The sequence below is a fragment of the Pezoporus occidentalis genome, unplaced genomic scaffold, assembly GCF_034315485.1.
Source record: "Pezoporus occidentalis ecotype Australia unplaced genomic scaffold, CSIRO_AGI_Poc_V1 ctg8, whole genome shotgun sequence".
In the NCBI taxonomy this organism is placed as follows: Eukaryota; Metazoa; Chordata; class Aves; order Psittaciformes; family Psittacidae; genus Pezoporus; species Pezoporus occidentalis.
Window position 1 is genome coordinate 14051148 of NW_026916158.1, and position 13814 is coordinate 14064961.

General features: G+C 61.3%; 1 protein-coding gene across 2 annotated transcripts; it reads right to left on the reverse strand.

Moving 5' to 3' along the window:
* Positions 1-34: 34 nt before the first annotated feature.
* On the reverse strand, positions 35-11968 carry VWA5B2 (von Willebrand factor A domain containing 5B2). 2 transcript variants are annotated; one of them, XM_062602983.1, is made up of 22 exons: positions 11689-11968; positions 8073-8228; positions 7537-7698; positions 7005-7230; positions 6745-6899; positions 6169-6300; positions 5923-6047; positions 5631-5807; positions 5438-5548; positions 5122-5324; positions 4718-4832; positions 4450-4635; positions 4198-4348; positions 3845-4122; positions 2507-2732; positions 2089-2424; positions 1875-2012; positions 1678-1797; positions 1362-1439; positions 1165-1234; positions 886-985; positions 35-680 (listed from the first exon to the last, which is right to left on the reverse strand). In XM_062602983.1, the coding sequence occupies exons 2-22, from the start codon at positions 8209-8211 to the stop codon at positions 72-74; spliced, it is 3837 nt and encodes a 1278-aa protein (XP_062458967.1). In that variant the 5' UTR covers positions 8212-8228; positions 11689-11968; the 3' UTR covers positions 35-71. The 2 variants fall into 2 exon arrangements, with proteins under 2 accessions (XP_062458967.1, XP_062458968.1); XM_062602984.1 differs by having other exon boundaries at positions 7017-7230; positions 11689-11967.
* Between the last annotated feature and the right edge of the window lie 1846 nt (positions 11969-13814).

Sequence of the window (13814 nt, forward strand, 5' to 3'; positions counted from 1 at the left end):
CCTGCCCGTAACAGAGACACTTGTGCATGCAGCGTGAAGCCGGTCACCTTTATTGGCCCCTCTGGCAGCTGTCAGACGTTGTTGGGGTTGTAGCACAGCATGTTCAGCTTGATGTTCTCATCCCAGTGACGCAGCAGCAGGAACAAGTGTCTGGCCGCCCCTTTGAGGCAGGCCACGTCCACCCCCTCGGGCAGCCGCTGCGCCTGCAGCCATGCATCTGCCTTGGCTGCCACCAGCTCCCACTCCTCAAAGAAGCCAGCGCAGCGATGCTCCAGCCATGCCAAGGCCACTGCCGTGGCCCAGCTGGCACTCTCCAGGTCCTCCGGCCCCACGTCCTGCCAGTTCATGCCAGCCTCAGAGGGGGCAGCCGAGTGGGGGCCGGTGTCAGACTCTGAGCCATGCCCGCTATCTGCCTGTGCCCACACAGCTGCACTGGGCACCTCAGAGCAAGTGCTCTGGGATGGGGGTGAGCTGGGCTGAAGGGCTGCGGCAGGCTCCTCGCCTTCTTCACTGCCAGGCCTTGCGTGGAGGCTGCTCCTGGCCCCTGGGGACACAGGGCTGAGGCTAGTGTGGTGGGAGGCATAGGGGGAGGCCCGGCGCAGGCGATCCAGTGGGATCTGCACCACGTCGGAGAAGCTTTCGGTGAGCTGGAATGGGCCCCTGGCTTGCTGCAGCTGGACCTGCAATAGCGGGGCAGGTTGGCTGGGTGGGGGGGGGGCAGGCAGGGGCACAGACCCACTGCAGCCCCCAGCACCCACTGGTGGGTCTGTAGGGGCGTCCTTGGGGCACAGGCACTGCCCAGTGTACCGTGTGCTGGTGCTGCCAGGCATTGCCTGAGTGGTGCAGCTGCAACCCAGCAGGGTGGGATGGGGATTGGGTCCTTACCAGCGGGAGGTAGTCATGGTTGCTGGAGCGCTCGGTCTCAGGGCTGAGGCCCTGCAGGCGCAGCGCCAGGCTGGGCCCCCTGCGCCTGCTCAGGCTAAACCTGCAGGGATACAGGTGAGTTGGAGGAGGGGACACACAATTCCAGCCTGGTGCAGGGAAGGGGCTGGAGCATTAACCCCTCTTATTCTGCTGGACCTAGCAGGACACATCAGACAAGCAGCACCGTCCCCCTCTCCCTGCAATGTTTGGGCCCTTGCGTCCCTCCACCCAGAGCCTCACCTAGAGCCACTGATACTCTCTGTGGATTTCTGGGAGCCCATGGAGGTGGTGGAGGGGCTGGATGGAGGCCCTGCAATGGGGGAGAACTGAGCATGAGAGGTCATGGTGTACACAGAGGTGCATCCTGCTCCCTGGAACCCAGGGTGAACCCCCATTCCCCACCATCCAGCCCTTGGCCCCCTCCACCCTGGACTCACCGTTCAAGAAGTTCTGCTTTTCCCCACCATAGACAGGGGAGGAGATGCTGGCTGGAGACGCAGGGGTCTCGCCTCGCTCTGAAAAAGAGTGAAGCCTTGATGGTCCCCAGGCTCACAAGACCTTCACAGCCCACAGCTGCTGCCAGGGGCTGCTATGCTGCTCCCCCCCATATCTCCCCAGCATGGGGCAGACCCCTCTTCCTGGGCATCCACAGTGTTCCAGCCAGGACAATGCCCCACTCAGCCATGAGCCAAATGTCCACAGGGGCTCCAGTGCTCAGGCAGCTCCCTGGGGAGCATAAGCTGATACAAGTACCTGCAGTGACAGGAGCCTCATCCAGCTCTTCCACATCCCGCTGCTGCCCCAGACCTCCTGAAGAGCTCCTGTGGTGCCAGCTCCCTGTTGCAGTGGCTCGTGACTGCCTGGTAGAACCGGCTGCAAGGGACGGTGCCACCTCAGCCCTCTGATCCATGCCCATCCCCTCCCCAGCATGCTAGGCCCCCTGGCTGTACCTGTGCCCCACACCTCGGGGGCTGCGGGCAGGGCTGCCTGTGTGGCACCATCCACGGGCACCAGGCGGGTGTAGAGAGAAGGCACATTGCAGGCTTTGCTGGTTTGCACAGCTTTCAGGCGGAACCGGCGGGCAAAACCTGCCCAGAACAAAGCGGATAGAGGTGGGGAGATGCCAGGCTGTGCTGGAGCTGGGGCACACACACCGGCACCCACCCTGCTCCAGCTCTGCTTCCCGCTGCGCCGCGTTCTCATTGTCCCGAATGACGGAGCGTGCTGCCAAGCGGTGCAGCGGCTTGTCCCAGGCCTTGCCCACCCGCTGCGGGCAGTCCTCCCTGCTTGGCCCCTGCATCACTGACTCCAGCGAGGCCGTCACTTCCCAGGACACCGGCTTGCCAGCTCGCAGCGCATGGATCACCACCTGGCAGCGCAAGGGCAGGCTGGCATCGCCCAGGCTGGACTCCCCTGGCTCAGGCACCGGTGAAGCACTGAAGAGGTAGGAGGGCTCCACCAGCATGTCCCAGTCCAGGTGGGTGGGTGAGAGGAGGTTATCTGTGAACAGCAAGACATGGGCTCAGCGAGGCAGGGCCACCAGGCTCCATCCCCTCCACTCTCCCCCAGAGCCAGCACACACTTGACTCCACTGCACTGGGCTGCAGCTGCCGTCCCTGGGGTCCCAGCTCATCCAGCTGCCCTTCCAGGGACTGGTTCCTTTTCTGTGACACCTTCTCCAGGGCCTGGTAGAGCCGGTGCGTGTCCAGCTCCCCGTGCGGTGAGGAGAAGCTGCGGCTGGCCAGGGCAGCACGTGCCAGCGCCTTCTTCCGCCGTGCCAGCTCCTCCATGCTCAGGGCCATCATCACCTGTGGTGGGGGCAAGGCTGACGGCCAGCCCGGCAAAGGCACTGGCACAGAGCCCAGACTGCGCCAAGCCGGCTGCTGGCCGGAGCTGCTGGCTGTCGCCCAGCCCCACTGCTCCGCAGGATGGCACCCGGCAGCCTCCCAGGGCGGTGGGTGATGCTCGCCAAGCTCCTCATACATGTGGGAAGGCCCGATGGCACCCAGACAGGAGTTTGCAAACATCCCTGGGGCTGACTCAAGCTGACGCCCAGGCAGGAAGACTTGGCAGGGATTTTTCTGTGTCTGTGTGTGGGGCGTCTTGGCACTGTTGCTCAAGCTGGATGACGCTACAGGGGGATGCAGTCCCCAGCGCAGTGATGTCCCCGCAGTGAGGTGCTTCACCTAAAAGCTATGGCAGGGCAGCAGCACCCATGCCACCTCTCACCCCATCAGCGGGGAGCTGGGAGAGGATCATTTATGCTGCAAGGAAATCATTTACGCTTGACATTTCAGCAGCAAAGGTGACCAGCTGTGCTGTTGTGCAGCAGGAGACCCATGTCACCAGGAAGGAGCGTGTCCTGGAGCTGGGTGACAGCTGGCCTCACCTGGCCTCGGGGCCAGCATCACCCAGGGGACTATGTCTCTCCACCACAGCGACCTGGCTGGTGTTTAAACCCAAGTATGAAGCAGCAGGGATGTGACCAGTCACTAACGAAGCATCAGGTGGTGTTGGCAGAGAGCTGAAGGAGCCAGACAGGAGCTTAGCCAGCCCAGCCCTCCTCTCCAGCTTGGCAGGCTTGTTACCTGGTGCTGGCCCAGCTATTTTCACTTGATTTCTGCAGCATCGCTGAGGAACTGAGCTGTTCAGGGGGTCTGATAGTCACCCAGCTGACTACTGGCTGGGGAAGCTGAGGGACCACCTCTTTGGTCCCCGGCTGTCCCATTCCAGTAGGGCAAAACCACCTGAGGAGCCTTTTTTTGGCTCTCATGGCTGACCCTTGCTTAAAACCCAGGCTGCAGCATTCTGGTTTCCAGCCTGGCAGACACATGTCCAGCCACGGCAGGGCAGTGAGACCCTGGGTAAGCTGGCAGCAACCCCCAGTGCATGAGCCGTTGAACCCTGTTGTCATTCTTACCTTGGTGCCAGCCGGGGCAGAGGGCAGTGGGGCAGATTTGGTGGAGGACTCACAGATGGACAGGCTCTTCTGGCCCTGCTGGGAGGTGGCATCAGTGCCCGGGACCTCAGGGGCCACATCCCGGGAGCCGGTGGACTCGCTGCTGGTGGAGCTGTGGGAGAGGAGCCCCCGAGTGCGGTCGGTGCTGACGGAGCAGTGCGTCAGGACATACTGCTCCTGGATGTAGGACGGCTGGTAAATCCGCTTCCAGATATCTCCCCCTGACGCAGGATCCACACCTGCCCGGCAAACGCACACCCTGTCAGCCCACAGCCCCCATGCCTGACCCCTGCCCCGGCCTCAGCCCCACTCACTCCGCTCCGACGCCTCCATACTCCCAGCAAGGAGCTCCAGGGAGATGTCCCCAGATCCCAGAGTGCGCCGGGACAGCTGGCAGCTCTCCCTGGGGCTGGGCACATCCTCCTGGGAGGGAAAGGCTGAGCCCCGGCAAGGCCCTTCCCGGCCCTGGCAGAGAGAGGGCACCGCTGTCACCCCCCGGCACAGAGAGAAGCCGGCGGCCCCGGGAACGTACCATCCTCCCCGTGCCAGGGCAGTGCCGGTCATACCTGCGAGCGCCTGCTGCGGAAGCGGGCGATGCTGTAGAGGACACAGTAGCTGACGAGGCGGTCGCCAGGGTAGAGGGCTGGGAACTCCGTGGGCGAGAGCAGAGCCTCCATGCTGTCGGGGACGTACCAGTCGATGGTGATGTCGCTGACAGCCGGCTCAATTGCCTTCTTCAGGGACTTGATCAGCTGGGGCAGGGAGAGGAGCCAGTGTCAGGCACCACAGCGTCCCCCATGACCCTCACAACCTCCATCCCTGCCTGAGCATTACCTTGGGCTGCAACCTCTCGGCCGGGCTCAGAAACTCAGCACGGCCCCGGCTCACCTTGGCCATGCCCTTCAGCAGCCGCCGGCACACCCTTGGGCCCATGCCGAAGCTGAAGCATCTGTGGGAGAGAGCCAGGCGATGGGAAGCCATGTCTGGGCTGGTGCTGGGGCTGGGCAGCCCAGTGGCAAGCCCTGCAGCATGGATGGGTACGGGTGTTTGATAGCCAGAGATGCCACCCCAGCTGTGTGCCAGGTTAGTGCAATCCTGGGGGAAGCTGAGCCTGTGCTGTTGGGAGATGTGATGAGTGAAGGGCTGGTGGAGGTGAGATTTGGGGCTGCAGGATGAGAAATCATTGGGAACAGCCCAGGGGACATGGAGAGGACTCTGTCATGGTGCCAGTGAGATACCTGACGGTGCTGGCCTGCCTGCGCACCAGCCGGAGGATCCTGCCTGTGTTGCCTGCTGCCGTGTCGGTGAAGAGGAAGAGCTGACGGGGGTAGCCATGGTGGAGGGGCTGTGCCAGCGCCCAGCGCAGGGCTGCCAGCAGGTTGGTGCTGCCTGCGTCTGTCCGCAGCCGGCTGAGGTGCTCACAGGTGCGCTGCAGCGTCTCCTGCCCACAGGGAGAGCCAGGCTCACAGCGGTCCCTGGCTCACCAGCCGTGACCCACACCAGGGAGCAGGGAGCCACAGCCAGGCTGGTGCAGGTTTGCCCGGCAGCACTCACGTTGCTGCAGAGGCGGCTGGACAGGAAGAGTGGCTTCACATCGGCACCAAAGCTGGCCACATTGAGCAGTGTCCCCGATGGGAGGCTCTTCAGGGCCACCAGCAAAGCCTCCTGAGGTGACAGTGAGGACCAGGGGCAGCTGCTGAGAACTGGCCACCCAGGGAGCATCCCTGACCCCATGGCTGTGCCTCACCTTGACCTTGTCAAGGTCAGGGCTGCTCATGGTGCTGCTGCAGTCGATGAGGAAGAGGACCTCGCGGGTGATGCTCTGCAGGTTCCCAGGGACACCCTCCGCCGCTGGGCAGAAGTTCAACATCAGCACAGGGTTGGGGAAGATGTCTTTGTGGAAACGCTTCTGCACAAAAGCCACCTGCAAGCCAGGCAGGCCAGGGGCTTTCTCATACCCCCTGGCCTATACCAAGGTCTTCCTCACCCACACCCCACCGTTTCCTGCTCTCCTCCTCCTCTCCACCATGCCATGTCACCTCTCTCTCGCCGCTGCTGTCCTTCCTGGCAATCCGCATGTAATCCCGGCGGCTCCGGATGAGGGCCTCATACTCAGGGTATGTCATGGTGCCATCCTCCATCACCAGGTGGGGGTGATGGGGCTCTGTTGGGCACAAGGGGGTTCAGCGCCACCCTGTGCTGCAGGGGGCTAGGGGATGCTCCAGATGCTTTCAGGGCAGTGCCCCATCTCCCCCAAACCCGCTGAGGACACCGTCCCCCCTCACCGCAGGGGTAGAGGATGATCTCCACGTCCCTGTCATAGCGGTGGGGCTCAGCCAGGGTGACGCAGGTGGTGGCGGCAGAGCTGGCCCAGGGGTCGGCATCGGCTCGCAGGGCATGGGATGGGCTCTCCAGCCCTGCAGGGAGGAGGTGGCAGCAGGGCAGCCCCTTGGCCCCCCGCCCCCTGGGCTCTGTGCCTGTGCTGGGCCAGACACTGTGGCAGTGGCTGCTCACTGCCAGCTCTAATGGGATTAACTGGGCCAGCAGCCAGGATTGCGTCCCCACTGACCCACATCCCCTCCTTGCTCATCCTCTCCCCCATCCATCAAATCTCCCAGGGAAGGAGGCTGCTGACCCAGAGCTGCCCAAAGCCATCTGTGGGGTGACTCTGGAGGGTTCCAGCCCCATGGGTGGGATGGGAAAAGGGCTTCTTTGCATGTAGGGAATACAAGATGATGCTGATGATGCTGCGGGAAGGGGGCTCACATTCTCTTAGAAGCATGGAGGGACCAGCAGGACAGTGTCCATGCTTTGGAGAGGCTTTGCCCAACCAACTGCCACCACCTGAGCTACCCCCCTACCTGCCAGCAAACAGGGGCCCTTCACCAGCAGCTCGAAGGCAAACTCATAAGGAAAAGGGTTGCAGGTCCGGCCTCGAAAGACATCCACACTCTCCACAGGCACCATGGCGGGGGGCTGGCTCTGGGCACCCGGCCCCCCAAAACAGCTGGTGGGGCTGTGAGGGGAGAGGTGGTGATGGCTCCCGCTCCCCTCCCTGCTCACTCAGCATTGGCATCCCCCCCCCCAGGGTGGCGGAGACTGAGGAAGCCATGAAAATCACCATAGGGCCAACCTGTCGTCACACAAGCTTGCCGGCTCGCTCTCGGGGTCGGCAGGGACGCGGGGTGTGAGGACGGGCGGCAGGAGGAGGCGCAGGGCCCCATCCGGCAGCGTGGCCAGCTCCTGCGCTGTGCTCAGGGTGATGGACAGGCTCTCCGATGCGCATAGCGTGCCTGTGACGATGATGAAGGTGGAGCGCTCCACATCTTCATCCAGGACAAGGTGGCCTGGGCAGAGGAGGGATGGTTTGGGGTAAGTGGTGTGTGAAATGGGGGGACGTTAATTGAAGTAGCTACTCTCAAAGGGGACAAGGGTGCAGGCGTAAGAAGGGCCATGCGAAGGGACAGGTAAAACCCCAGGAGAGGTGGAGGGAGTGGAAAGGCTGAAATCTCCACCCCAAAGACCCCCTCCAAGGCACCAGGGTGGCCTGGCAGGGACTGTCGGCCCCTCATATCCCCCCACATTTCATCCCTGCTCCTTTGAGCCTCCCAGCCAGGAGGGCGCAGCAGGACCACCTGTGCAGCAGCACTTACCGCCGGCACAGTGCCGCGGCTGGCTGGGGTTTGGGATGCACTGGAGGCAGCAGTCCTGCACCCGGTGACGGTTCTGGACCTGGAATGTCACCCGCCGGCTGCCCGCTGCCGCCTCAAAGCTGGCCACCACCTCTGACTGCTCCAGTGGGTAGATGAAAATACCTGTGGGTAGGAGAGAGCCCCGAGGCAGGTCTGGGTATAGACCCTGCTGTGGCACAGTAGAGCCCATGGCAGCACCACTCTGACTGGCAGGGTGATTTCGGTGCATGGGCAACACACAGGGAGGACACAGAGCCTCACTAGCTGGGAGGGCAGGGAGGATGAAATCCCCCTCTTCCTCAGCAACAGGAACGGGTTTGCTCAGCCTCACTCTTTTCCTGCCCACAGGGCGATGCTGTGTGTTGGTGCCACCACGGCACTGCCTTTACTCTCCAGACTGAGCAAGGTGTGGGGCTGGGATGCTCTCCAGCAAGGGTGATTTTAGGGGGCTGTGCAGGCAGCCCAGGTCCCTGCCAGCCCCCATAGCTCCCCCTTACCTTGCACGGGCTCCTCGTGGGGGTTGGTGTATGTGAGGTGAGCAGTGATGCTCAGGGAGTACCCATTGGCACAAGCCTTCACCTTGGAGCTCTTCAGGGGCAGAGGCTCCCAGGAGGACAGGACGTACAGGCCTGGCATTGTCGCTCAGCGGGCAGCTGCAGGCAGAGGGGAGGCAGGCGCTGGGTATTCAGGAACAGGGTCTGCACAAAAAGGCTTCTGCATGCAAGTTGCTTCCATGTGCCCAGCCCACAAGGAGGGGAGCAGGTCCCCAGCCCTCCCCATTCCAGAGGCATTGCTCTGCAGCATCCACAAAACATATGGGCCTGGACCCAGGTCTCTGCTTGGACCCCGGCCCACCTACAAACCAGGTCTGGAGCCACAGGAGCCCGCAGAAAGCTCTTGCATTGACAGGTAAATAAACCTGGGCAGTGAAATGTCCTCTCCCATGGGTAGCAGCAGTTACATGCAAGCCCCAAGCCCCAGCAGACAAGCAGGGACTCCTAGACAGGATAGATAATGGACAGCCACAGGCAACCCATCTCTCAGACACCCCACAGCAGCTCAGTGGCTCCAGAGCTTCCCCAGGCCATCTCCTGCACTGGCTGGGAGAGGAGCATCTGCTGCTCCCATCTCCATCCACCCACAGAGGTTACCAGGGTAATTGGTTAAAAAAAAACACAACAAAAACCAAAGGGCGAGGAGCCCACGGTGTATCTGGGACAAAGCCGTGAGCAGTGTTTGCTGGGGTTTAATAATTAACAACAAGGTCAGCGCTGCACAGAAGAGCAGCACAGAGGGGAAAGCACTGCAGGGGGGAGCTTGGCTCAGGGGATGATGCTGTCTGCATCCGTGCGAGTAATGCTTTACCCAGAGATGGATGCATCCAGCATCCCACCCTTCGGCACTGGCTGTCAGAAGAAAGGTGGTGGGGGATGCCTACCAGCCAGGGCACCAACCCACTCCACACCTCTCTTCCCTTTGGGAAAACCGCCTGGAAGCAGCATCCCAAATGACTGCCTAGAGCCAAGGCATCTCCAACATTCCCCCAGCCTGTGCCATCAAATATTCACATACAGTGTTTGGGTCAGCCTGAGCCCTGCCTATCCATGGACCGTGTGTGTGGATCCTGCTCTAGGCATGGGTCTGCACTTCCATGCTGCATCCCCTGCCCACCCCAAGTGCCTGCAACCCAACAGCAGCAAGGTCCCACCATCATGCCATGTGCTGGTGCTCCAATGTGCAGCATGGCTGGAGCAAGGACAAGGCCAGGTACAAGTGAACCATCTGGTACCCCCGCTCTGGTGGCCTTCATCCTGGGAACAGCTTGTACTAGCACTGGAAACAGGAGGCTCAGGGCAGTCTCTGCCCACGGTCACAGGATGCACCTCCCAGAGCATCCTTGAAAGCAGAGCAGGGCTACATCCCTGGAGGCAGCATCAGGATGGAGCCCTTGGCTGGTGTGAGGCAGTGAGTCCCTGAGAAGCATGGAAGTACATTAGCAACATGGCTGCATCCCAGGAAAGTAAGTCCATTATGCTGGAGGGGAGCTGTTTACGTGCTCAGTTGGCATCGCAGAGTTAGGCTTGCAGGTCCTGCCCACCCAACCACTCTGTACTATCATCAATCCTCCACTCTGTGTGCAGGATGCTGAGCCCCCCAGTCTGCTCTCCCACCACACAAAGCAGACAGGGTCCCTACACAGACTGTTTTTTCCCCACACCAGCTGTGCCACTGCTGGGAACATCATCAGTCGGGTTCTGGTCTGACCACAGCACCCAGCTAGGCCCTGGGGACCGTGGCTCCCCCATCTCAGCCACATTGAGCCATTAAAGATGGATTTCACCCCAAAGTCCTTCCATTTGTTCCCAAGGCACCAGCTTAATGCTCAGCAACATGCCTACTATTTGCCATGCTGCCCGTTGGCCAGGGCACTGCCAGCTTGTTTACCAGGGACTTACTGGAGAAGCCGTTCTGGCTGCTTTTTATCACTTCACTTTACATTAATACTCACAGAGTAAACAGGCCCCATCTGTCCCTGCTATGCCTTGTGCTGCCTGCTTTAAGCCCTGTGGTAATGAATAAAACCAGACCTGATGGTCCTCATCCCGGCCTCTTCGCCCTCTTCCTCCAGGGCATCAAATTGTCCCCAGCTGCCAGCATGGCATCACCAACACGTCCCCAACCCCCTCCCTGTCCCCAGCATGGTTGCCAGTGCTTTTGCAGCTCCCTCCTCTTCCTCCCTTCCCACCTGCTGCCTACAGGAGCTGGTTTAACCAGCAGCATCCCTGATACAGAGGGGGATGCAGCAGGAGTGGAGCTGGGGGCAGCTTGCCATGCCAGCAGCAGCAAAAGTGAAGGCCAGGAGGAGCTAACTCTTCAGTAGGTCAGAATAACTTCACATGTCTCCTCTCACCCGTGGGCAGGCTGGGGTTTGCAGTGAGGCTGCTGCAGCAAGCCAGGCGCCTCAGCCCAGCCGACCCTCCTGAGCTGCCCGAGAAGTTGTCAGATTTTCACCTGCTGCAGCAACAGCCTCCCACAGAACCCAGTGCCTGTGGGTGCCTTGTCCCTCCTCACCCTGGGGAAGGATGAGGCCAGCCCCTGCACAGGCAAACCCAGTGGAAATTTCCACTGGTGGCAGATGCACAGGCCGGTACAAAAGAAGGATAGAAGGAGAGGAACCCAAACGTCTGCAGTAGCTCCTGGAACAAGGAGACATTGCTGCCCCTCCTGCTGCTCTGAGTTACCTCTGTTTCCCTCGCTCCCTGTGGGACATCCCTGCATCACTCTGCTGGGATGGGTCACAAGGAGAAGAGAGCAGGATCCATCCCAACTCCCGGAGCAGGGGGGAGGCTACAGAAGTAGGAGGTGGCAGCGCTGCTGCCTAGTGCCCGTGGGCCGTGTTTTGCAGAGAGCCCAAAGAAGAGGAGGAGTAGAGGGGAAAAGGATTTCCCTGGCAGCTGCAGACGAAGGGGACAGGGTGAAGGGGGTGCTGTCCTCTGGCTGGCACTGGTGCTTCGTCTGCTGGGAAGTCGAAACAGAGAGTAGAGTCTGCTCCACACGCACACGTGCATGCATGCACACATACCCTGGCACACACACTGCATGCAGGACCACCATGTCCAGGACCTGTGCTGCTGTTCTCGCCGCTCCCCCACCCCCCCACCCCCGAGCCGCTAAAACCCCCGGAAATCCCAGCCCCGTGCCAGGGAGCAGGAGTTACTCGCCCCCGATGCACCCTAACACAGGCACCCCCAAAACAAATGTCCCAGCCCCACGGATTTCCCCTGACAGAGGCACATCCCGGCAGGACAGCCAAAAAGAGGGGTCCCGCTGCTCCTCCAGCCGTGGGATGTTTGTGGCTTGGGCCAGGGACCAGCTCCTGATACCCTGGGGCACGTTCCCAGCAGTTATAAGACCCAGCCCAGCTGGGTCCGTGCCGGGTGGTGATTTCAGCACTTTTGTGGCCCTGCTGCCTCATCTCCCACCTCTCACCCTCCTGCGATCCGCGGCTGCCCCGACAGCGGGGGTGCGACCTTGGGGCACGCAGGAATTGCAGGACACTCGCAGGGTCCTGGCTCACCGCGGCCCCTGACTCCCTCCCGCCCCGGCCCTTACCTGGAGGAGGAGGAGGAGGATGACACAGGGGCTCCAGGCTCGGCTCAGCACCCCCTGGGTCGTGCCCTCCGCAAAGCTCTCTGCCCTGCCGTGGGTTTCTCTGCCCCTCGGTCTGGGGTCTGCGATACCCAGGGGGGATGAGCGGTCCTTCCCCGCCTCTCCCTGCTGCAGGCTCCCTCTCTGGCACTGGCTCCTTCACCGCCCTCGCTCCATCCCTCGCTCCCTGTGCCAGCAGCAGAGCTGCTCCAAGCCCAGCCTCATTAAAGAGACACACTCCCTGGTACCTCCACCCCCGGGAGGGCCGGGAGATGCTCTCACGGGTGTCGCTGACGGTCTCAGGGGACGGCCAGCATGCCCAGAGGGTGATAGGCACTGGTCAAAAGCAGAGCCCAACCCTGCGGGCTGCTCTCCATCCACAGCATGGCAATGTCCAGCCAAACTTGTGCGCTGGTGAGACCCCAGGGTGATGCTGTGCACTCACAAACACAGAGTTCAGTTGCTCAGGACATGTAGCCATTCCCTGTGTCCCCCTCCCCCCAAACAAAACAGGGCAAAACTCCATCAGTCAGCTGAGCTCTCCAGTACAAATACCATGGGCCACAAATTTCACAACCAGCTTCCCTAGGGAAGGTCTCAGCTGCCCTGAGACTGCCACAATAGGACCAGTTACAGGAGGATGCTGAGCATCCACCCCAAACCCAGATGTCCTGGGGTCCCACCAAGGGCTATCCTCATCAGCCATCTTGTGCTGTTGTGAAATCCCAGCCCCAAACAGCAGGAAAGAAGGGGGATCTGGGGCGTCCCTAGCCTTTGGGTGACAAGTGTGACAATAAGCCCCCTCGGGGAGGGTGCAGACAGTCAGGAAAACCCTGCAAAGCCAGGACATGCCTGCTGGCAGGGAGGATCTCACAGCTCGGGGCGTAGTGGGAATCCCTCAGCCGCCACCGCCGGCCCGGCATTCCCAAGCGGGACAGGAGAAAACCGTCAGATTTGGGTCTAATCCCTGCGCTGCCTCTGCAGGCAGCTCCCTCGCTTTGCTATAGATAGGGCTGTGCTGCCGCCGCTCTTTTTATAGAGCATGCAGAGGAGAGCCGCCCCCTCCGCGCACCGCAGGACCCCTGCCGGCGCCTCAGCCGCGCCGAACCTGGAGCCGGCCCAGCCACGCCGGCAGGAACCGGGGCACACAGAGCAGGCAGCCCCGGCAGGGGCTACCCGGTCACTGGCAGGGCATTTCGGAGTGGCACCAGAGCGAGAAGGCCTGGCACATCAGCGGCTCACCACCAGACCTCTCCCCTAAGCTGATCCACAAGCTGCTACAGCTTCAGCTCCTCGGTACACGTTTCACTGGTGGCAACAGGAGCAAAGGGGGAAAATTTCAGAGGAAGGCACCCCTTGCTGCGCATGGAAGCATAGGGCACACTCCCGACCCCTTACCCTGCGCTCCAGCCAACATAGTTGCCTCTGTGCCCCTGGGGTGCTTGCAAGAGCATGCTGAACCATTCCCTCTCTCCATGCAAGATGCCCCATGGCACACTGCTTCCCCTCCTTGTGCTGCATGGGGACAGAGAAGCATGCAGCTGCTCTCCTTCCCCATCATTTATGGCAGCAGGAGAAGGATGCTAACCCATATATTATCCCCCCATGACAGATGAAAGCTCTGTGAGCTGCTACAGGTACAGCATGCACCGCAGCACATACACACAGCCTGCGGCGTGCACGGGGCTCCCACTCCCATCGTCATGGCAAGCGTCGCAGCTGCTCCAGTCCCAGATTAAAACCCACGAGCTTTGATTTTTCTCTGAGATATTGTTTCTAGGCCAAGCTGAGGCAAAGAAAAGCATCCAAATGCAAGTGCTGCATTGGTGCCAGCAGCTGGAGTGATGGACTTGGCCAGCCCACGATATCAGACACTGTCTGCAGCCCCAGCATTATAGCAGGTGAATAACCATGGTGTGCACATCACCCGGGACACACCAAGCCTCCCCCACCCCACTGGTGATCCACAGCAGCCCTGGGGAGGTGCAAACAGGCTCCATAGAGCTCTCACACCAGCGTCAGAAAACAGGCATGCGTGTCCCTGCTCTGCACCGTCACAGCTTCCCAATAGCAGCTTGTCACAGCCACAA

Coding starts and splice junctions, on each gene's coding strand:
- VWA5B2 (XM_062602983.1), bottom strand. CDS start 8,211: ATGCCAGGCCTGTACGTCCTGTCCTCCTGGGAGCCTCTGCCCCTGAAG. Junction 5,808..5,922: donor ACAGCAGCGGCGAGAGAGAG/GTGACATGGCAT, acceptor CCTGGCTTGCAG/GTGGCTTTTGTGCAGAAGCG. Junction 2,013..2,088: donor GGAAGCAGAGCTGGAGCAGG/GTGGGTGCCGGT, acceptor TGTTCTGGGCAG/GTTTTGCCCGCCGGTTCCGC.